Consider the following 24,868-nt stretch of genomic DNA (forward strand, 5'->3'; position numbering starts at 1 on the left):
AATTCACAGAACAAACTATAAACTTATGTTGCAGGACAAAAATTTCGGAACTACTCACCCATATTGAAGCCTCCTCTCGTATCCCGTGCTTAATTGCACAGTAGTCGCTGTCGAGAGCAAGCCTCGTACAATGAGAGCGATCGAGCTAAAAACTGAAATGAGAAATATAAAAATCCGCCGATCAAGTGATATTCAGTTAGATAACTTAACCCTAAGTCAAAGCTGCAATGTATGCTAAATGCACGAAAAGAAGTGCTGGCAGCATATGAAGTTACTCTTTCATTACACAGCGGTGTACCGGTGGATAGGGCGGGACTTACTGGCTCCAGCCATGTTATGTACTACGCAGTACAAGCAAACAAAAAACTGCAATGGGAATTCGCTTCGTACGAAAGGTTAAGGAACATTCGTAAGTAGGCGCCACATGACATGTAAAGCTTTCTACGTGATAATTTTCCCGTTGCACTTGATAATGAATGACCACTCCCGATGCGCACAGCCGTTCTGACAGTACCATCGGGCAGGTTACAATATGCAACAAAAATGAGAATCACTACGCACTGGGTCAAGAGCACTACTGTATATGAGGCGAGGGTAGTAGCAACGGGGCATTAGATTCTAAACAGCGAGAGTATTGATGCAGCAGAAGTTCCGGACCATCAGTCGCTGCATGGATGATGCATTTACGGGTTCAAATACTACAGTGCATGACAGTGAGCGACTTCACAGTGCTGATTACATGAATCACTGGACGCCCCAGAAACGTGAAAGAGGTGGTAGAGCAGGTGTCGGCGCGAGGGAGACCAAGACCGGGAACCAACTCACAGGAAGAGGCTGGACCTGAGGGCTGTGCGAAAAAGGAGGTGACTCCGACGAGTGAGAGAGCGGAACTCAGTACGGCGCCTCTCGTCAGACCTGATCTTCTTCTTCGCTTTCTCGTGAAAATGAGCACGTGACCTCGTGCCAAGAGTGATGACAGCTCGAGATAAGATGAAATTAAGAAAAATTGAAGTTTTGCTTCCGTCACATAAGCTGGATTAACTCGGAAACTGATATTCAGTTACAATGCAAGCGTAAACACTGTCATTTCGTGTTTACAGCATAATCTTGCGTTTCGTAAGGTCACCGTAATACAAGACAATGACGTCAGTGCTGAGCACGTTAACGAGTATGATTATTTTGTATGTCTTTTGAACAGTTTCGACAGCCCACTCTGCTGCAGCGGCGTCTAGGAATAGCTGCCTCGATTGGTAATAAGACTAATAATACGCGGGCTAAGGTTTTTTAAAATGATCAACAATAATTGCAATCTAAATACGTTCCCAACGAAAGAAGCCGTGAACTCTCTTGCCTTTGTTTAGGTATCTTGCTACCGTAAAAAAAAAATGGAAGACAATAAGATCTTTATGAAGGCCCTGCAAAACCTTGAACATAAGAATTGTTAGGTCGGGTTGCAAAGATGATCTTAGTTAAACATAACACCTTCACACGCCGTACAGAACGCAAAATCGTGCTAGAAAACTCATCTTCGGTTTGGCCTAATACGCGCCTTGTTCATGTAACGCGTCTCTGTGTTTCATTTTATTTTCATTTCATTTAATTTCCTAAAAGACCCTTACTGGGGTTATTGCATAAGGGGCGGAATGAGCATAAGAAAGAAAAGTATCACCGCAACGTGCATTTTAAGTACACAGGTTATTTAAATACCTCCTTTATCCCTTCCCTTACGGCGCGGTTCAGGTGTCCAACGATATATGAGACAGATACTGCGCCATTTCCTTTCCCCAAAAACCAATTATTATTATTATTATTATTCGACGAACAATGTGTGGCGTTGGCGAGTTTAGGTTTGAAATGCGGTGCGCTCGAGTAACAGTTTCGGCAACGCAAAGCCCACAGCCAGAGATCCGTACATTATTGTATGCGCCGATAGCACAGTTTCCTATTCTGTAAACGTACCGTACCCCACGAATGCTGCACGATGTAGGGCAGGTGATGTCGACGACAGATGGGAAAGCCCGCTCCATACTTTAGCGGCATGTGGACAGAAGGTAACTTAAAAAGCAGCTGTGTCAACTACGTCGACGGAAAACTTAGCGAGTGTCTGGTGAGGAGTACGAATAACTGATGAGCAATACAGCATAAAGAGGTGATAGTGGTGATTTGGACTGTAGAGATGAAACACAGGCGTCATAAGAATGATAACAAAACAATGAATCTTGGAGCGCGATTCCAGACTCCTTAGAGATCCTTTATGAGGATAACACCATGCGGAATTTTATGGTGCGTGCGGGTTCTGGTTTACATCGAAGGAGTGACTTATGAGCGAGAAATTTGAAGTGATGTGGGGGCATGCTAACGTAACACAATATTTCTCAGTGTTTAGTTACCTGCCCATATAACGTTATCATCATGCGCATTCTAAGTTTGTGACGTCTAAGTATCTGAAGGTTGATACGGATTCAATGGATTTTTTAGCTCTTTTGTACGGAATATCAAGAGTTTTGTAAAGATTTTTAACGGAAATAATCTTACCTTTGCTTGAATCAACAGTCCCGAGACAATTTTCACACCATTTTTCGATGCGGGTAAGGTCCCTTTGGAGAGCTTCTTCATCAGCAGTGTTATTTACTGAGTAGTAGATTACGCAATCGTCAGGAAATTTTCGAATATTGCAAGGTGCGTAATGCGGAAGGTTGTTAAGGTACACATCATGCAAACGGGCGTTAAGAAGAGATTCATGGGAGACGCATGATGCTGCAGGAATAATATTGGTGGCCTGGTTACTTACAATAATTTATTTAGAGCAAGCGATAACTGACGGAAGCTATGATTCACATTCGTGAATTAGAGTGTAAGCTCAACCGAGGCCGTTTTAGTATTAATCTTCGATCTACTGCTTCGTCAAATACCTCTGTGTAATCCAGAAAAACAGAAGCAATGTCAACGCTTTCGCTCATGTTAGCAAGTACATACATTGTCGAGGAACATGGCTAGCTGTGTTTCGAACGAGCCTTGCTTGCAAAATTTGGGCTCGGATGGATGGAAAAAATTATTTGAGTCTAAGATCATAATATGAGAGTAAATGGCATATTTAAGTATTCTGTTCAGTGTAGAGGAATCTGTCGTCTAGCCAAGCTGATACTTTCATTGCAGCCTTTTTGCGAAAATAAATCGTATTGTACCAGTTCAGTTCCTGCATGTTAAGCCTGGAGTAATAGCCTCCTAATTGTGCTAGAGGGTACATGCGTTTCTCACATCGCACAGTCGCGCATGCGCCATGCGCCGAGAAACGGTAAATATGGGCTGTAATATAACAAGACATCATTCAAAAATTCCAGCTGATAAATATACTACATGCTATGCCGACGATATTGATAAACTGGCATGAGCAGTCGCAGTGAAATTTCTCATGCCGCCATTGCTGAAAAAAAAAGAAAAAACAGATGACTACATTGCTTTCCTTTCTCCTTGGCTCCGGCTTGACCAGGATGCGTTAAATCATAATTTCACAGAATTGTTCGTATTATACTGAACTTACGTCACCTCAAAGAAATATTTCTCTTAAAGAAGTGGACTAGCTACGACTCTGTCAGGCCACGTAACATCAACAAAGGTTGAAAACATGCGCACAATCAGAGGCCGAGATTCTCGTTGTTCACCCAACGTTCCCATTGGTTGTTCACATTGTTCACAGTCTGTATGCGCCATGCAACAGTGGCGGGAGCAGGAACAACAGTCACGCACAGCGCAGCCGTCGTCTAGCAGGAGGCCCCCTTGAAGAAGTCGCAGAACTCCTGGAGAATGTAAAACGGCCCCAATCCGCACCGCTGTCTGTGGTCTCCCAGGTGTACGTTGAATAGCAGCCACGCCAAGTTGCGGCGGAAAGGCCCGAAGCGTCTTTCGGCCTCCCTGAACTGCGTGTAGGCAATCTTCATTAATTTATGCGCTTTGTTTTATGTATTTGATGATGTAATAATTGGTTTTGGGGGAAACGAAAATGGCGCAGTATATGTCTCATATATCGTTGGACACCCGAACCGCGCCGTAAGGAAAGGGATAAAGGAGGGAGTGAAAGAAGAAAGGGAGAAGGAGGTGCCGTAGTGGAGGGCTCCGGAATAATTTCGACCACCTGGGGATCTTTAACGTGCACTGACATCGCACAGCACACGGGCGCCTTAGCGTTTTTCCTCCATAAAAACGCAGCCGCCGCGGTCGGGTTCGAACCCGGGAACTCCGGATCAGTAGTCGAGCGCCCTAACCACTGAGCCACCGCGGCGGGATGATGACGTACACTTGTGAATTTGTCAATCTGTCACATGAACTGAGTCGCTTGCTGTACGTGAAGTGCAGTATTGACTTCCTCATCACGTAGCAAATTAGACACAGGACAAATTGTTCGTTACGCTTGGCGCTGCTTATTGACTCGTAATGCTGCCGCAACGACGCCAACAGTTTTAAACGCAAGGAAGTCGCGTCAACTGCTGCATATCGTACGATAGGTGCACTGTCAGCAGAACGCAACGAGGCGGCTGGTTGCTGTTCCAAGATTTCGGAGAAATTCAATGAGTTGCCGCAAGTATTACTAATGCAATATGCCCGTATGATAATAGCTACACCGATTTATTATAGGATTCCGCCTTTAATTTCTGGCATTTGCAGTTGTTTTGTTATTCCCGTACCTAATGATTGTTCAGTTTCCAGCACAGTGTAGAGTACTAAAAATCTGATGACAAGAGTGGAGGTCGATGCTTCAGTTGTGACTCAAGCGAAAAAAAAAAATGTCCGAGAATATCAGTGCGACTTTCTACAGAAAAGTGTCAGGCAGAATCTGGGAGAATATTTTATACATTCTCAGATTTGTATTTTTCTCGAGACGATAACATTTACACCACACGGAACAATCCTTCGAAGCATTTTTTTTTCTTGGAGTTCGTAGAAAAGGTTGCACAACACCGAAATTTTAGACGCAGAAGAAAATGACTCCCGCACTTCTTGAAATTACTGTTGTGCACAAGGCAGTGGAACTCCTGTTCTGCGCGCGCTGCCGTTTCAGTAAAGCTTTAATGATGTCAGTAGGGCTCGATGAATGCAGAGCCCTCTAGCACTGCGGGTCTCGAAATCAGCGCAATGTGTCCGGATTGTACCCAACGCCAAGGTAACCGGACAAGTTCACGTGTCGTGGAGTGAGATGAGATGCGTATGTCTCATTTCCACTTAGAGTTTCGATAGCGCATAAACAGTGCGAGCAGAATGGTGCCCCGGCGTTCAGCTATTTCACAGCTGCCGATTGGCTGGTTGCTAAGACGGCGCTGATTTCTGGCGGCCGCACATTGGTGCAGGCTTGGCACTTTGCGTAGCTATGAGAATAACCTTGACTTGAGAGACTTGTCCTGCATCTATTCGCTTATGAATGCGAGCGCATTCATACGCATTTGACAGCCAAGACGTACCTTAGATAGTGCCGATGAACCACATATGGTGGAAGCGAAGCACGTGACGCATAATCTTTCAGTTCTAAATTTTTGGTTCTTCACTCGAATCCGTTCACTCTGTGGTTCGATTGACGAGATCCAGTGTTCTCAATTTATTTTAACAGATTTCCTATATTATCAAGCAGTTTGTTTCTACGCTTTGTGATCTGTGTGTCGCCATACTGAATGCATACTTAACGTATTCTTTAGTAGTCTGTTGTCCTCTACAAAGCGTAATGCAGGCAGATAAAACGAAAAATAAATTAAAATTCAACAGAAATAAATACTACATAGAAATAAAAAATTTGAGCTCAAAATTATTATGAATAAACAGCTCGCGTTGTAGAGAATGTAGTGTATGTAGAGCATCACGATTAGTTACACAAATACATCTTTATAACGATAACAAAGCGGAAAGATAATTTCTGCAATGATGCCCTAGTTAATTCCATAAGCTACCTTCACAACAAATTTTATTTGAATGAAGTACTTTACTTCCGATGGATTAACTGACCGATTAATGACCCAGGGTCCGCGTACACCGTTGCATTGGAACACACTATTGTTTTTGTGGTACCCGTCACTCATCAAACGATTGCCATAGGACATTGCAGATATTTAAAAAAAATAAGGAGCTACTTGAGTGTCGCAAGAGCAACATGTGAGCTCCTCAAGAAAAATGGTACGGTATATCGGCTGCTAGGAAAAGAAATAATTCCCAGTAAATGCCAAAATTTATCAGGCATTCTTAAAGAAGGAGGTTTTTGCAGGTAATGGCATTTCGTTCATGGAGCTAAAAAATTTGCAGAACACTTTTCTTACCCCAGGAATAGCCTCCGAGTGTGGTGATTTTGTGTTTTGTTTTAAACAAAGACCACTTAACTGTGCACAACTTGATGCCCTTGAACTGACCTTGGTGATAACGGTGAGGTTGAACTCGGATATGACGACGTCTCTCTTGGAGGTGGCGTTCAGAAACGCGCCCACAACAAGAAGGGAAGGGCCCAGGGACTGCCGTGACGGGTTGAAAGCGTTCGGATCCGGGCCGCAAACCTGCAGCGAGGCGCGAGTCGTGGAGCGCTGCTTCTTCATACACTCCACTCAAGAATTCGTTCTCCTACTTAATTATGCATGCACTGCAGCGGCGAAATCCAGGAGGTACTAAATGCAAACTTTTGGACATTGTTTAAGGGCGCTCGACTACTGATCCGGAGTTCCCGGGTTCGAACCCGACCGCGGCGGCTGCGTTTTTATGGAGGAAAAACGCTAAGGCGCCCGTGTGCTGTGCAATGTCAATGCACGTTAAAGATCCCCAGGTGGTCGAAATTACTCCGGAGCCCTCCACTACGGCACCTCCTTCTTCCTTTCTTCTTTCACTCCCTCCCTTATCCCTTCCCTAACTGCGCGGTTCAGGTGTCCAACGATATATGAGACAGATACTGCGCCATTTCCTTTCCCCCAAAAAACCAATTGGACATTGTTTAAACATTTATGATTGAACGTATTTTTAGCCGGTCACGTAATGATGCTTACATGGACTTGAAAACTTTGACTCTCAGTAGAAATGAGCGGCTGTGTGCTCATGCGTGAACGACTGTGAAGGAATTTTATACAGATAAAACAATGCTGCTTCGTTTTAGTACAGGACTTCACATACTCGGTAGTGTATCTGCCGGTTTTCCAGAAGCGTTTCTTTTTTTTTTCCTTCGCAGATCACAGACCTCCAAAATATTGAAAACGGGTCCTATGTAGTATGAAAAAGAAATCTCTTCTTGCGTGTTTAGAAATTTAAATTTAGAAAAACCCCTGTGAAAGCCACATGCTTCCTTCTCGTCGCTGTTATAACTGTTTGGAAGAACTTGACAGTATTATAATTAGCTTACGCGAACTGTTGGAGCGGGGGATTAAAGGAAACCCGCCGCGGTGGCTCAGTGGTTAGGGCGCTCGACTACTGATCCGGAGTTCCCGGGTTCGAACCCGACCGCGGCGGCTGCGTTTTTATGCAGGAAAAACGCTAAGGCGCCCGTGTGCTGTGCGATGTCAGTGCACGTTAAAAATCCCCAGGTGGTCGAAATTTTTCCGGAGCCCTCCACTATGGCACCTAATTCTTCCTTTTTCTTTCACTCCCTCTCTTATCCCTTCCCTTACGGCGCGGTTCAGGTGTCCAACGATATATGAGACAGATACAGCGCCATTTCCTTTCCCCAAAAAAGCAATTATTATTATTAAAGGAACGCTGCTAAGGCACTCTTGGCGACCACATGGTGTAAGACGAATCATTTCACTCAATCATTTCGCCAAGCAGTTCTCAATTACTTCTTAGTGTTTTGTCTACTACCCTTCTTTCGTTGATTAATAACATAAATTAGAATATCTTATTCTTAAAATATGATGCACAAAAGACGGAATGAAGGTGAAGAAGAAAAGGATGCCACTTTCATATTCTGCTTCACAAACCACTAACAGTAACCGCCTACGGTCCTTCACAGAAATCCTTTATCCGGGAACAAGGATTACAGCTGCGAAAAGCGCGACTGAGAACTATACGGGGGCCGCTAAAGCATCACACAATGTAATGTTCCTTGCTGAGTGAACTCTCAACATGTAAACCGTGCACTGAGCTGCCGTATTCTTCACGAATTTTGTGAATTGCTCGAAGTCAACGAAGTTTATCGCGAGTAAGGAAGAATTTTTGTGACCGCGCGTCCGCAACTGCGTGTCTGAATTTAGCGACAACTTTAACAGATCAACTTATTTTAGTTTAACACACAAAAAAGCAATAATACTGAGGCAAGACTGAAAGAAACGCGACAAATACATTGGAAACGAATGAATTCTCACTACGCGGTCTATTAAAAAAATTATTTTGTCTTCGTAATTGCTCTATTGAATCAGCCACAGAAATATCCAAGATATCGAAGGTAATAAAGTTCGCAGTGACAAGCTCACACACGCGGAGTCGGTGACCGCGATGTAAAATATCGGCCAATAATAATAATATTTGGTTTTTAGGGAACGGAAATGGCTCAGTATCTGTCTCAGATATCGGCGGACACTTGAACCACGCCGTAAGGGATGGGATAAAGGAGGGAGTGAAAGAAGAAAGGAAGAAAGAGGTGCCGTAGTAGAGGGCTCCGGAATAAGTTCCACCACCTGGGGATCTGTAACGTGCACTGGCATCGCACAGCACACGGCACCTTAGCGTTTTGCCTCCATAAAAACGCAGCAGCCGTGGTCGGGTTCGAACCCGGGAACTCCGAATCGACCAATCAGGCGTTGTTTTTGCGCCCGAATAGGTGATTTCGGTTTCTCAATGGGTGGCATCACCTCTAGGTTTCACAACTCTTCCAACAGATTATGAAACAATGCAAAATAAACGAGCCTAGACGTCGACGTTCACGAAGACACCACCCGGAGTAGGAGCGGAATGCGAGACACGAGGCCGTCTCACCGCGTCCTGAGTCGTGATGCCGGCGCTGACGCATGGGGCGTAGGCGATTTTGGTGACGTCGTCGGTGTCATTTCGCAGCTGGTAGAGGAGGGCGCCCAACTCGAACGAGAGGCCCACCATTGCCGACGGGTTCTGGTACTGGTAGCTCGCGCGTACAAATCTCGAGTGCAGTTCCTGTACAATGGGCGGGTAGCACGATTGAACGTCACAGGCCCTGGCCGACATGCCCTACGTCACTCTGGCAAACCAAAATCAGCAGAATTCCGAGTAGATCCTTTTCCTGATTTATCACCATGTTCTTTTACCACTTATGGTTGCTGTGTAAGACGAATGTGACGAACGCTAGCCAGCAATACATTTTTCGGTTCCGATATCAAAGACTCAACAGACCAATAGCAAAGACAGAAACGAATGTATCGCGACCAGAACTTTATACGGGAATCGGCCTATGGACCAGATGGAAGAAAAAGTTTAGTTTATTTTGCTTAGTTTAGTTCAGTTTATGGGAGTTTAACGTCCCAAAGCGACTCAGGCTATGAGTAGTCAGAGACGCCGTATGAGCGACACTGATCTACGGTTTTCGTGCTGTTGCTGCCTACCGCTTGGAGCGCTGCTGCAACCCGCTGTTGCGGCTACGCTTAGAACAAGGACGCTCTGAAATCCGCAGTATTGTGAGGTCAGTATTCTTTGGCAGCTGTTTTCATCAAACATTGTTGCGGAATTACTTCTAAGCAACCATGAGCGCGATTTGCAGTACGACAGAGGCAAAAATGTAGCAAGGTTCCTGTTTATGAAGATACTGCTGTGACGAGTGTAACGCTAATTACTTAGGTTTTTCTCCTTGCAAGCAACTAACAGGCTAGTCGCGGCAGCACTGGAGATTTTTTCTGGTATAGCAGAAAAACGATGGCCCGGAGAGTGCAAATCAGAGTGACGAGAGGAAATAATAGTGTACAAAATGCTGAGAAAGATTCGACCATTCATTTACATCAATGTGACGTCAACGCCTTCCGTAAGAGTGATGTTAAATCCTGCACTAAACTTTTGATGGCTTCAATGCATATTTATTGGGACGTGCAATTATGTTGAGCAATTTTCTGCAGGCAACTGCCTGGGTATGGCTCTAAATCTTGAGCACAAAACCGCGTCTATTCGACAGCGATAATGGTGATATCAACGCCACGCTTATGGGAGTGGTCTTCTCGTGAAGGCCACAGGGTTTGCTGTGAATGATTGGCGAAACTGTAGTCAACACGAGCCTAATGAAACTGATCATCCTGGGAAGCTTTAGTGCGAAGCTGGCATTCGTCTGTCCGCGTCATATTGTAAACATATCAAGCCTTTTCTATTTTCTTTTTTGTTTAATATACTTTCCACGAAACAAGGATTTTAGATATTACGCGAAGGCCTAAATGTTTAAAAAGGTAGTAGTAAAGAGCGTCAGAAGAAAATGCAATGCGGATGAAGGATTCAGTCCTGACTCCAATTATAAACAACATCGATAAAGAGATATGGGTGATACAGTAACTACTACAGCGCCCATTCTTGCTTATGGCTACTTTTAGAGGAACATGCATGCCAGCAGAGACTACTTCCCTACGTGGAGAGTAGAACCTACCAGGCTGGGGAATCCATTGTTTACAGCCTCAAGAGCACAAGGCGGCGCGGCGGCGCAACCGATCAGCTGTTCCATCCAGCCGTTTGAAGAGACTGCGATGACCGTGTCCACCTTGAAGTTACTGCGTTTAGGGTGCGCAGACGATCATTTCTCTAAGGGGGTGTTTGTAGTCCGCAAAGAGCGACACTCTACCGAAACAATGAATGGGACGACACAGACACAAACCAAGAAATTATCTTTTACAACACCAAGCTGAACGCACCGCCACTGCACCGGCTTAGCGGCTATGGCATTCGGTTACTAGGACCAATGTTCCGAGGTCGAACTCCGGCATGGGTGGCTGCGTTAAAGTGGCGGCTAAAATTTTAAAAAAATTGAAAAATGGTGATCATGCGAATTTCAGTGACAGCGCTGGTGATGTGAAATGTCTATGGTTGTGTTTAGAAAGGTTGTGTAGGGATGCCTTTGGCTTAGTGTGCGACAGTGGTCAGATGCTATAACTAGACGTATGGCTAGGAGGTGGCGGTGCTCAGTGGGTGTGTTAAATTGAGGAGTAGGTATGTAGGGCAATGCGAGCATCACGCCTGACTGTGCGTAAGACACTGCGTTACGCGCGGTCACGTACGGTCGCTCATCCACAATCCTATCATCGTCATCATCATCATCATCATAATCAGCCTGACTACACCCACTGCAGGGCAAAGGCCTCTCCCATGTCTCTCCAATTAACATTGTCCTTTGTCAGCTGCGTCCACCATATCCCTGCAAACTTCGTAATCTCATCCGCCCACCTAACCTACTGCCACCCCCTGCTACGCTTGCCTTCTCTTGGAATCCACGCCGTTACCCTTAAGGACCAGTGGTTATCTTGCCTTGGCATTACATGCCCTGCCGAAGACCGTATCTTCTCGTTGATTTTGACTAGCATGTCATTAACCCACGTTTGTTCCCTCCCTCATTATGCCCACTTCCGGTCTGTTAACCTCCTGTGTTCCGGTCTGTGCACCTATCATCTTTTTTTTTTTCATAGCTCGTTGTGTTGTCCTTAACTTAAGCTGAACCATTTTCGCTAGCCTCCACGCTTCTGCCCCGTAGTCACGTGGGCACCGGTAAGATACAGCTGTTGTACACTTTTCTATTGAGGGATATTGGTAACCTGCTATTCATGACCTGAGAGAACCTGCCATATGCGCTCAACCCCATTCTTATCCTTCAAGTTATTTCCCTCTCATCACCCGGATAAGCTGTCACTACCTGGCTTAAGTAGACGTATTCATTTACCACTTCTAGCACCTCACTGCCAATTGTGAACTGCTGTTCTCTTGCTATACTGCTGAACATTACTTTGTTTTTGTGCGTGTTAATTTTTAGACCCACCGTACTGCTCTGTCTGCCTAACTCATTGATCATGATTTGCAGTTCACCTCCTGAGTGAATCGCAGATTATTTAGGTATTCTTCATTAACTCTTATCCCCAACTGTTCCCAATTCAGACCTCGGAATACCTCTTGTAAACAGGCGGTGAATAGCATTGGCGGAATCGTGCCCCTTGTCTGACGCCTTTTCTTATTGGGATTTTATTGCTGACTTTATGGAGGACTGTGGTCGCTGTACAATTCCTCTTCCAGTATTTTGACATAAGGCTCATCTGCACTCTGATTCTGCAATGCCTCTATGAGTGCTGAGGTTTCCACTGAGTCAAATCCTTTCTCATAATCAATGAAGGCTATACATGGTGGTTGGTTATATTCTGCGCATTTCATTATCATCTTATTGATAGCGTGAATATTATTCATTGTGGAATATCCTTTACGAAAGCCTGTCTGGTAATTTGGTTGAATAAGGTTTAAGCTTGCCCGGACTCTATTAGCGATTACCTTAGTAAATACCTTGTAGGCAACGGACAGTAAGAGTCCTATACCCATCAAGTAATTCATGCGCCCGGTGTGACACACACAACGAGGGAGAAGATCAAAGAGAGGGAGAGGTGAATTCGGGACGTTAAGAATGCGAGCATTGAGTTCGGGCCAGTACCTGCAGCGTGTAACTAAGACACCATGCGTGACGTCACATAATGTATTACAGCCATAACCGAAACGAAAAAGCAAAAAAGTACCTTTAACAGCTGTCGGCGTATGGCGCCCGTGTGCTGCGCGATATGCCAGTGCGTGTTAAAAAGCCAAGCGGTTATAATTAATCCGAAGCCCTCCACTACGGCGTCTCTCATTGTTCGTTTATTCTGGGTCACTTCTTTATATTTTTCTTCTTCTCTATAACAGTTAGTGTTAGAGAACCTAGAACATAGTCCAGAGTTTGACGAAGACTCGTCTGGCGAGGAAATGATGTCATTATGAAAAACCTAATACTCGCCAAGAAAAGGAAGAATAGGGGAAAAAAAATGACGTTTCAGAACGTCATTTGTTTTTTACCCTATTGTTCTTCCTTTTCTTGGCGAGTGTTAGGTTTTCATAATGGAACCTAGAACAGTTGTCGGCTTCTAGAGGAAAACTCCTCTCTTTAGAAGAACAGAAACACAAGCAGCACTTGCGCTTCTCTTCAAGAGGTACAGACGTCTGTGCCTTTTTGTCAGTTTTTTCCGCCCCATGAACATGATTTCCATCTTATTTTTGAAAAGAAAGTAGCTCTTTTCTGTCCTCACGATGCCGGTTTGAATCTTTATGTCATTAAACACACACAATGGGCGACCAAGTTCCTAGAATACTATGAAGCGTAGCCTGCAATTTGTGTTATAAAGCGATTATCGGGGGCCATTTGCGACAGCCACTCACTTCACTGTAGTCGTGATGAGATTCTGGTAGAAGTCGACGTCATGTGCGGAGTAATAGGCCGACGCGATAGCTATGATGGTCTTCCTTGTTGGATCGCTGCCTTGGATCTCTTTGAATTTCTGCAGGAAAGTATAATGATGATTTCGAGGAAGATCGTTAACACAGCCGTGAGAACTTCCGACACAATAAACAACAACGTCGAGGGTAAGGCAGAACACTGTTTTGCGTGACGGAAGAGAAGTGGTAAATGAAAATAAAGAAATGGTCGCTAGATAATGAAAAATGGGAAGTATATATATTATTCATTCATATTTTGAAAGTGCAGAACACGCACGTACAATCAAGAATGCCCTTTATACTAAGAGGAGTAGCCTAATGAGTCACATCGACCGAATATATCTTTTCTAGACAACCACTACGTATTGACGTGACACCTGCCGCTAAGTCGTAAAAACACCACTACACAATAGTAGTCTGCCATAAGCATACCTAGGGCCGAAATTGAATCTCGGTCTGCCCTTGTTAACGCCTTAGAAGCTGAAACCACTCTGATCTCTTATTGACAATCTTCAGCTTATCAGCAGTGAAAAAAATTAAGGGTCATTTTTTTGTGCGTTGGGTGGCAATGCGTCAAACAGGGAGCGTATTGCCAGGATTCTAAACTGCCTAAGCAATCAATTTCAATTTCTTGCACTTGGCCACTTTTATGGATATGTCATAATATAGCCTGTCTTCAAACTGGGTGCTTAGTATGGGCGGAACATAAATTACAAAATCACCTAATAAATTCACCTGATAGCTAGTGCTGTTATGCATGCTTGGACTCGTGGTACGGCAACCTGACAATCCGCAGCTGGTTTAGCAAGCATAGAAACAAACTGGGCTCCTGTAAGTAACATCGAGTACACATGCATCAAGTGGAATACAGAGGTTCACACAATGCATCCACTTCGTTAGTTATTCTTATGTGTAGTGTCTAGAGTACATCTTCCGAGCACGCCCTGGCTAGGCATCAGCACGCCGTCCGATGACATCGAAGATATATAATTATAATTGGTTTTTTTGGGGAAAGGAAATGGCGCAGTATCTGTCTCATATATCGTTGGACACCTGAACCGCGCCGTATGGGAAGGGATAAAGGAGGGAGTGAAAGAAGAAAGGAAAGACATCGAAGAGCGTGATATCCGTTTCTGGTAGACCCTTCTCGGCAGCAGTTGATATCTGTTCCTTCGATCAGGCTGGCGGGTGATCAGAGCTACAGTATGGCTCTGAGAAATGTTTCTTCAGGTATGTTGTAAAGTTCCTATGACACAATTATATTGTGCGCTTTCATGTTGTGATCGGTGCGGATGAAGGAACCAGGATTGGGAGGTAGCAAACATTAATCGCTTGCAATCTGATATTAAGGTTCGCGATTCCTTGCCATAAATGGGCCGTTGAGCAGTGGCTAAGCGATCGCAGGTTTTAAAAAGAAAGCCGTCCACAAACTTCCGTTCATAAACATCCGCCCACAAACTAAACTTCTGTCCACAAACATCCGTCTACCACTTCCGTCAACACCACAAATGAGCCAAGAAAAGCTTCCGCGTTAAAAATGCTGGACTCGGTTGAGAAATCGAGTAGACCGTTACAAGCTGAGCGTGGCTGCCGGCGTCCGTGTACGAACGCCGCACTCACCTCGAAAACGTCTTCAAGGCCGTTCACCACCGCTCTCAGCCTAAAGAGTCTACCGATGATGTTGAGGACGCCGTAGTGTTTGATGTTATTACGTGCCAGCGTATCGAGCGCGTTCCTCGCAGCGTCCAGTTTCTGCGTTATGATGTAACTGAAACAGGAAACAGGAAGCGATGGCGGAACTTTTAGTGAACTATACCTTATACCAGAAACTACAGTTCACTGTAATTAATAAAACCTACGGCCCGCCGCGGTGGCTCAGTGGTTATGGAGCTCGGCTGCTGGCCCGAAAGACGCGTGTTCGATCCGGGCCGCGGTGGTCGAATTTGGATGGAGGCAAAATTCTAGAGGCCCGCTTACTGTGTGATGTCAGTACACATTAAAGAACCCCAGGTGGTCGAAATTTCCGGAGCCCTTCACTATGGCGTCCCTCATAGCCTGAGTCGCTTTGGGGCGTTGAACCCCCATAAACCCACAAACCACTCATTAAACCTACGTTAAAGGCCACAATAGATGTGCATTACATACTCGTGTTTCGTAAGTGGGTTTCAACTGATGTTGGTTTTTTGTGTGCTAGCCCTCATTTAGCCGTGGTGTCTGTCTGTGTTTCTGAAGCCTGTTTTCCAATTCCGTATATATGGACATTTACACATTACCTCTATTACGTCCTTCCCTCTTAGGGCGGGGCTTAAGTGTCTCTTCCGTTTTTTAATCAGAAGACGTTATTCATGAACTCCAACTTCGCTGTAATGACAGTTACTTTTTAGTTGTACTGAATCCGACTTCTACACTCATCTTTCCACATCACGTTCCCTCTTTTCTGGAAACTATATTCCATCTCTTAAGACATGCAACAGAAACATAGGAGTTGCCATCATATATATTTCATTTTTACTACTCCGAGTTCAAAGGCCCTTTTATCTTTTTATCCTCCAAGAAACATTAGGACAGTTCTTCTCGAACTGCTGGGGAACGAGCCCTTTTTAATTTCGTTTTTTCCCGTTGTATACTGATTCACAATCTGCTTCTTTGCCACGAACCATATCTAAATCTGACCTGTTTACAAGCCTGGGGATGATTGAGCACGCTGGTGCAACCTGGTGATGATGCCTTTGGTGAGGTCACCTTCGGCAACAGGCGGATGTACAGTATTAAATGACATTCCTTTTGAATCAGGGTGGTAAAGGCGTCGCCGTACTTAACATTCTAGGCAAGATATTATGCGCATCTTGCCAGGTTATGGGCGATAAGCGAGCGCTGCTTTCGTGCGGGCTCAGCACACGGGCTCCCCGTCTTAGTCCCACGGGCTTCGCACAATTTGTGTTGAACGCGAATAACTTTTTGATAGTAAACGTGTCAGTGTTAAAGCAGTTACCGGTGGCTGAGATTAAGCCTACAAAAGCAGGCTATAAACTAAGAGTGTGGCAAAGCTTTGGGGCAATCAACCCGCCGTTTTACGCGATAGCGTGTACAGCTGGTTCGGTCGGAAACCCGTCGGCGTAGTATAGTAGTCGGCACCGCGTGAAGGAAATAATCGGGGGCTGCGTAAAAAAAAAATTGTATCATGATAATTTGTGCTTGTAGTCACTGATGACTGATCGGTGTGCGATAGGCGATGATGAAGAATTGAAAAAAATAAAAAAATAGAAAAGAGGAGTTTAAAGGCGTCGAAAGGCTCAGAAAAGCCAATGCTTGATGACGCCAATTAAGAAAATATAGAGTGTGTAATTGATCAGTTAATCGAAACAATTGACAAAAGAAATGAATAATAATAATAATAATAATTAGTTTTGGGGGGAAAGGAAATGGCGCAGTATCTGTCTCATATATCGTTGGACACCTGAACCGCGCCGTAAGGGAAGGTTAAAGAAGGGAGTGAAAGGAGAAAGGGAGAGAGAGGTGCCGTAGTGGAGGACTCCGGAATAATTTCGACCACCTGGGGATCTTTAACGTGCACTGACATCGCACAGCACACGGGCGCCTTAGCGTTTTTCCTTCATAAAAAAGCAGCCGCCGCGGTCCGGTTCGAACCCGGGAACTAAAATGCATTCAAAGGTGTCAAACTGCTCATAATGGAAAGCCTAACCCACTACGCTATCTCGTCACACCACTAAGGCGGAGCTTAGGTGTCCTCTCCGATTCTTTTTAAGACACCATGTTTGTGGAAGAGTTTTGTAGCTGCTGTGTTGAACCTTTCAGGGTGAATGGCGGGTGTTTCCTACCCACGTTTCCATGGCTTCCTCACCGGAAGTGGAAGGCTACTCCCAGTTCGACACGGCTGTAGGTCTTGGCCTGTTCCTGGAACATCTTCCAGCTTGTCTGCTCTTCGGCCCCCTGCAGACTATCACCAACGATGACCACATTGGTGTAGTAGAGGTAGTCGCAGAACCGGTCGGGTGGGTACATGGATGCCTCCACGGTAGAAAAGCCCACGGTGCACACCAGCTCCCTCTCTGAGAGGAAGAAAAGTACATGTGTGTCGGAAGTAGGCAATGGTCGGCAGACTGTTTATACAATTGCCTAGAAATATCTGTAAGAACAGCCGGCGGCTACCGTTGGTATAAAACTAGAAATAATGCGCGCTTACGTGCGGCCGTATCTCCGCCAAACCAGAGCTGATTTCAAAGACTGGTCAATGAGGAAATTGAATGACCTTATCGTTCGCAATATGGAGGCCGAAGGCTACATTTGGCAGTGGTGCTGGAGGACATCATCCTGTCTCGGGTACTTCGAAGCCTATTCAGGTCTCCAACCCGTGGCTCACCACTAGCGCGACGTAGCCAGACCCTGCCTTGTTGTTTATGCACACCTGATTGCTTAGCAAGGCCAGTAGATACGTTACAATGAGGAAACAACTCGCCCGGCGCAACCCAACCCTGAAGGTTCGCCAATGCGCCATGTTAACATGAGACCAGAGGAGCCACGGCCCCGGCATGTGTAAAAGTACGTTCTTAGCCCAGTATTAACAGTGCTATTACGCCAGATGGCAGACTATTCAACTTCTCTTTAACGCGATAGGGTTAAGGCTCCGATTCTGCAGAAAATCCGGCAACGTCGCCGTAGCTGGCGTTCTGAGCAAAAAATCTTCAGAGAATAAACTAGGCGAGTTGCCTAGGTCACGTGACCATGTGTCCTCATCACAACCTCCCCATCGGATTGCGATCAAACTGGCCAACGTGGCTAAACTGCCGTTAAATTAATGATTGCTCGCGAGAGGTTGCTCGGGAAGAATAACCTGGGTTGCACAAGCCCCATAGGTGGCAGCACCTGCCATTGCAGGGCAGTGGCGCATAGCTTAACGGCTGCACCACTGCGGAAGGAGTGGTGTAAGGACTCTCAGGGATCTATGAATGTTAAGTAAAAAATGATCCATTTTCGCATATATGGGCATTAACCCCTTAACTCTGTCCCGTCCATGCCGTTGAGGAGGAGATTAGTGTCGCCTCTAGTTTTTTTTCTTCGTTCAAGATTCTCTTTTTCCCTTTAGCACGGACAACACACGTAACTGGTGGATACATTGCATGACGTGCAACGAATGAGGATTTCTGAATACACAGGAGATTTTTTTAATCAAACCTAAGTACATTGATAGGTACCCTGCAAAGGACATATGAGTGAAAAAAGATGCCGCCGCCGTCTGGAAGACGTTGAAATAATGAGCGTTAGCTGTTTATTGGATTGTAAGTGACGTCACTAATCAATCACCAATTGGGTTGCTATATCAATTTACTGTGGGGGCCACCATCTTGAATTTATCGGACTTAGAAAACTACACGCCGAAGGGACGTGGTAGCAGACCCCAAGAAATCGAGAAACGTGTTGAGTAAGAGCTAACGCTCTACAAAATGTTAACAACCAGTAGACAGCGTCCGCTACACATTGAGCGTCTACATCTGTCTGCCACAGCTGACAGCACACGTTTCCGTCCTGTCGCCGGCACAAAAGCACAGGTGCTTACTCCGTGGCTCGGTCGTCGTAGTGGTGGGTGTGGTCGTCATCGTTGTCGTACCCACAGACGCAAAGGTTGGCTTGCGGGTTTCTGTAGCTGTCGTGGGCCTCAAGGACGAACCTGCGAACGTCATACACGCCAGACCAGACACATTGGGTGTGTGCGGCTACTGCACTACGACTGTTTTTAATGCAAGAATATTTTAAGCGAAAAGATTCACTACACTAAGTAAAGCAGTCGTCGCGTAGGCCGAAGAATGACCTTGAACGACCTTCAGCCCAACCACATTAGCCGTGTATGATAATAAGTTGTACAGTTATGGTGTCTAACACTTCACCCATGGCCTTTAGTTGACCTCTCACCTTTGACAATGGGTGACCTTTGGGTTGACCTCTGACCTTAAGAACATCCGATGGGGTGATGTCAAGGCTCGTGATGACATCCGAGGCGGATGTCCTGAGACCATGCGATACCACGTCATAGCCACGTGGTCGTGTGGGTATATATAGAGCGGCTGTCACGAGCGTGTAGCGGAGCTGAACGAGCCTCAGACGCTTAGCAAGTGCGCTTGCCTTTCGCTGAATTCCAGGGTTAGCCAAGTTAAGCCACTGCCGCTTTCTTTATACGCCTTAAGATGAAGAGAGCGGCAACCATGACTTCATGACTAAAGATCCATTGTAGCCACCTCGTGCGTGATTCATCCACTTGTTCTGATGATGGGCGAGTATTTCTGGCAAGAAACATCAGGCAGAGCGATAAGCGCAGAAGACGCAATCGTTCAAGGAAAATAAATTGCCACACGCTCCCTTCTACGGCACTTCCGACAGGTGAAGGACACACGCTTTTGCTTCAGCGGCAGCCGGCCTAAATGGAACCTTTTTAGCTGGAGAAACTGAACCGTGAGCCTCGTCGGTAAATCATCAGAAAATACGCCGAAGGCCAGTTTTGCAGCATTTTGGCAACCAGAACACTAGCTATATTATATCCGTTACAAAAATGGCCTGTATACAGTCTGTAGACTTCTGATAGAGTGTATTGGCTTCCTATAGATATTTCTTGTCTATTCATAACCTATAGACAAAAGTCTACTGAAAGTGCATGGCCAAAAAACTATAGATTGCCTATAGAATATCTATAGGATTTGTATTGTCTTTAGACTGTTCTATAGAGTGTCTATAGAGAGTCTATAGACTTTATAGACATAAGTCTATGGACAGTCTATAGACTGCCTGAGACATAGAAATTTTTGTAGGGCGTGCGATGTTCAAAGAAATGACAGCAAAAATACGGCCTCTGGTGCTTCTTCTTACTGCCTGTCCTTGTTCCCCGGTGCTGAGCGGCATTGCTATGAGAATCTCATTCACACTTTCCAGTCACAAGGCAACTGCGAAACTTTAACACACTATTTGTTTCGGACCCGATTCCTATCCACCTTCCTGCACGTCACGAAACATACGGCCTCCTGCAACGGGATGAGGAATGAGACGAACCAGCAGAGCGTGTGTCGCGCCCGATGTTCAATGATCCCTCAGGCAGCGGCCCCACCCTGTTGTAGGAATTTCGAGCTGGAAGTCACCGTTTCGGCGGTCGAGACAGCATAGACAGGGGCTGTGCCCATTTCGCGGCACAACAACCACTTTTTCATGGCGCGCTGGTCAGAAGTGAACTCTAATTTGCGCTCCGTAATTTCACCTCACGAGAGCCCAAGATGTCCCCTGGAACAAAGGGTGCAATGCAGTTCATCCAACGGCGTGAGGGGAAACGTTCAGGCCGCCGGCAGTAGGTGATTGAGGAGTCCGCATCGGGGCGAGCGAGGCGAGAACATTACGAAGCACACAATGGCGCAGACGCTGGATCATCGTTCGGCACATATTTCGCAGTCAGAAACCAACTAAGTATGGCAAGCAGCGCCGGAGGCGGAGTGATACATTGCACTATGACTAGGCTAAAAAGCGTTCATTGCTTTTCAAAACTTTTGCAAAGCAGGACTAGAAAAAAGGCACGCGCATGCGCTCACAGTCTAGTGTAGAGCCGCATGAAATAGTGCAGAAAACACTATAATTTCTCAGTTGATCTACAGGCCTCCACCAAACTCAGTCTACCAATCACACGCTGTTTCGAGTCACTGGTGAAGAGTTATTCCAAGCAGAGATAAGGAAAAGGCTAACCAAGTGTTGCTGCCAAAGAAATCGGTCGGCTCAGCGAGAGCTGCCATGGCGACGGAGTTCTAGGCGCTTGGAGGCGACAGACTTCCAGGTTTTATGTGCCTACTATTTTTCACAGCCATTAATATACTTTTCTACACAGTGAGAAAAAGTTATACAGCTATTCCACTCGCTCAGTCTACGAAGACTTTCTTATACCCGGCTCTACATTAAAAGTGATCCCTATCATCACAGTGTGATGGATCAGCCAGGATGATCACCTTATGGGCACTACGCAGATCACTGCGGTACACCTCAGAGCGTCTGGCAGAGTGCATATATCTGTGCTTACATTTGTCATGCCGTAAGCTGCACAGACTTCTTTTGCCGAAACAAAAACCTATATGCCGGAAGGATAATGACTCTATCGATGCGTCTCAGTCTCCTCCGGGACAGAAAGCAGCAGAAAGAATGTTCAAAAGTGTTTGTCGACCTGTCTGTGCCGTAGGTATGGTGTCCCGCCGGGTGACCTCAGGGATGTTGTCTCCCTGAACCACGATATCAATGGAGAGAGGAGGACCGGCCGGCTGAGGCCCGCTGTTCCTCTTGCTGTCAGAGTCGCCAAAGTCTGTGTTGTAGTCACCGCCAGTACTGTCGCTACCTGCACCGTCGCATGGCGTCCTGAATACATATCTCGTCGGAAGCATTGGGAGGTGATACAACGAGTAGGCAAGAGAATTTTGGCCGGGATATGAACAGTAATGCAAGATTTCCCGGCAGCTTCGTTTAAGCTGCTATCTTTGTGGCTCACCTTGATCAAAGAGAAACTGAACGGAAGTTTAGTCTGCGGAAGTACTTTTTTTTTACGCGAAAGAGAGCTGCCCGTACTACGAAACAACAGCTTCGTAATTACCGCTGTCCAACAGTCTAAAGCCTCTGTCGGTGACATGCAGTAAATGCTTTCAGCACGAGCGTTAAGTTCGTACTTTTCAGTATTTTGGGTAATATGGTGGCGCAAGTTGGAGACAAAGGCGTGAAAGAATTTTTTATTCTTGAGGTAAAGCTACTAAACCTCGACAAGAAATAGTTTGATTCTGACATTATTGTTGTGGCACTCTGGCTGCAACTCTTCCTTGAACTTAAGAAGTTCGTCGTTCCTAAATGCTGCAGTCGTGAAAATTTCAGATTCAGTGGAGAACAATTTAAAAAAAAAAATAACGTAGTTGGGCAAAACAAAGATGTTGGAAACTTTGGAAAAGACAAGTTTGAAGCAAGGAAGAATCCAGAAAGAAAGAATTGCCCTCTCGACTTATTGTGTACGGATGTGGTACAATCTGTCAATTTCAAGCGGCCGCTAAAAATTTGGTTTTGTGAAGAAGGCGTATCCGCGGAGCGTCTTATGTCTTTATAATTTCACTCGTTTCCGCAAACTTCTATGATTTAATTTTCTTGCGATCAAAATGTGTTCTATTTATATATTTACGGTCCAGCCGTCAGAAGGAAATTGTGCGTCGTTAATTACAGATATCACCTGTAATGGACCTCACCATCGCTGTTGGCTGCGATTAAAATGACGATAGAGGAGATCAGCCCGACGAGGCCAAAGAAGAGCACGCAGAACACGATGGCCACGACGTCGCTTCTCGGGGTCCTGCGATGTTCACACCACAATCTAAAAGCCGTAAGAGCCCAGAACTCTTAGAAACAATCTAGGAAAACAGGGTGCGACTCAATCACCCCAAGCACGCTCTCGTGGCGTACAGTCTCAAGCTATTTAGTATGAGAATGTAGGCCGCATTTTGTCTGTTTTCTTGTTTTTCATGGCGATGTAGAGTCGGCACGCAGGGAAGGTCATCAATTTAGAAAACAGTACCAAGCCGAACTAAGCAGAAGGGCCGGTTGTTGGGCTAGTTGGTTTATGATAGTTGGTTCATGATAGTTGGGCTAGTTCGTTTCTATCTTTCTTTAGTCCCGTGTTTTTGGCTGTTTCATTCCACTATTGTGAACTAATCAGGTTCGTTTCATCTGAGCAAAACATGCCCATTGGTCTTTTATGATAACGTCGTGTATGATGTCACCACTTTCAAAGAGCTAAAAGGAAGGCATCATTGAAATCATTCTGTTTTGAAGAAAAGAGAAATCTACCCCCATGGATGCTAAAGGCTGTCCAAGTCGTTCCGGAAAGTCTGTGCTCATCTTGGGAAGCGGAACAGCAATGTGTGAAATTGCCGTTGGGATGCGTTCTTCAAACACTAACAGAGACCAACCTCGTCTGGTACAGAGAGCCCGCTTTTTTTTAAAACTATGCACCTGGCGCAAGCTAAGAGCCACTTCAGTGCGTGTACAGCATCTATATGCAAATCTATGACAGCTATGGCAGCAGGCTACCCTCTAAACTTGTAAGCTGCACTCATAACCTACTAGAAAGCATTTACAAAACGGACCTGGCACACAAAAAAGCATATAAAAATGTGTATTCATTATTTGTAGTCGTAAAATAACATCTGGTAAGGACGCAAAGCTCAGTTTCACAATCCTATAGACAGTGCGGCTATATCAGAAAAAATTTGACGACACTGTAGTTTGAGGTCGTGCATGGCCTGTCCTTATTGCCACTGCCAACACCGCCCGTAGTTTTCTGTAAGAAAATTAAGCATATGTCATGACGTAATGCTTGATTTTTGTACGCCAGTTTTCTAAGAAGCATGTCCACGAATATCGTGGTCCCGCAGCAATGCCTCACTCTGAGAAATTTTGCCTTGAGAGGCAAGCTTTTGGAACAAAGGTCATTCCTATTTACGCGTAACCAGGTGGAAATCTCGTGGCATAGTAGAAACCTTCACAGTGTCGCCCTTACCCTTGGCGGTCGGAATAGGAACAATCAGATCTGCCTCTGCGTCGGCAGTGACGCTTCTGCATTCCGTTACAGCTGACTGAGAAGCTACTCTGACGTCACACATGAGGCAAGTGTGGACAAGTTTGTAACAACCGTGGCCCCACTTGAACTCGAACACGCTACTTTGTACATTCTTTTGTCTTTTTCGTTTTTTAGGAGTCAAGGAGACCACTAACTGTGCAGGCGACTTCGAACATTCAGCCGATGCAAGACGTATCTAGGTGAAAAATTAGAACCGCGGCTCTTCTGAGTTCGTGAGAAAGCAGTACAGCGTACTACACGACGATACAAAAAAAAAAACGCCGAAATCTGATGTGCACGTGATCAATCCCCCAACACGCTACCCGGAATGAACACGCCTGGTTAGAGTTACCCGGATTGATCGCCGCAAGACTTACTCATTTTCATGGACTGAAATGAAAACAGAAAATTACATAAGGCTCCTGAAACAACCGCGTATGCTTTATACGGGGTGTTATTGGGAAGATCAAGTAATTTTCAAAAATATGATTTTTGAGTTAAAAATATGGCTCGACAAAATCTGGCTGCATCGGGCGAAAATACATGCGCTTTTGAAAGCATGCAGGCAAAGCAACTCCTCCAGTGCACGTAACTAGACGAAACAGCCAAATTTTTTCAAGGCAAAGCGGCAATGCTAATCGCGTTTTCGAAATTCTAAAAAGTCGTATGGCGGCTACAAGCGGCCGACTACAGACCTCTAATTGCAGACAGGCGCCGAACTCTAATAGGTAAAAAGTTAATTATTAGAAATTAGTTAACCAGCTTAATAGTTAAGATTATTCACCGCTTTTTTGTTGTGCGCCAACGCTAGCAATACCATCCCGTAAAAGCGATATTTTTACTTCAAACAAC

The 24,868-nt window shown here is 45.4% G+C and overlaps 2 protein-coding genes across 2 annotated transcripts; both read right to left on the reverse strand.

The window, feature by feature from the left end:
• Positions 1–3,760: 3,760 nt before the first annotated feature.
• LOC144135450 (uncharacterized) lies at positions 3,761–10,658 on the reverse strand. The gene is made up of 4 exons (XM_077668116.1): positions 10,544–10,658; positions 8,926–9,099; positions 6,387–6,527; positions 3,761–3,917 (listed from the first exon to the last, which is right to left on the reverse strand). Exons 1-4 carry the CDS (start codon positions 10,616–10,618, stop codon positions 3,762–3,764), a joined length of 546 nt encoding a protein of 181 aa, XP_077524242.1. The 5' UTR covers positions 10,619–10,658; the 3' UTR covers position 3,761.
• Positions 10,659–13,328: 2,670 nt separating this feature from the next.
• On the reverse strand, positions 13,329–24,018 carry LOC144134482 (uncharacterized). The gene is made up of 7 exons (XM_077667390.1): positions 23,957–24,018; positions 22,647–22,750; positions 21,593–21,760; positions 18,965–19,075; positions 17,252–17,459; positions 15,010–15,157; positions 13,329–13,451 (listed from the first exon to the last, which is right to left on the reverse strand). The coding sequence occupies exons 1-7, from the start codon at positions 24,016–24,018 to the stop codon at positions 13,329–13,331; spliced, it is 924 nt and encodes a 307-aa protein (XP_077523516.1).
• Between the last annotated feature and the right edge of the window lie 850 nt (positions 24,019–24,868).

This window comes from Amblyomma americanum, chromosome 5, assembly GCF_052857255.1.
Source record: "Amblyomma americanum isolate KBUSLIRL-KWMA chromosome 5, ASM5285725v1, whole genome shotgun sequence".
Lineage (NCBI taxonomy): Eukaryota > Metazoa > Arthropoda > Arachnida > Ixodida > Ixodidae > Amblyomma > Amblyomma americanum.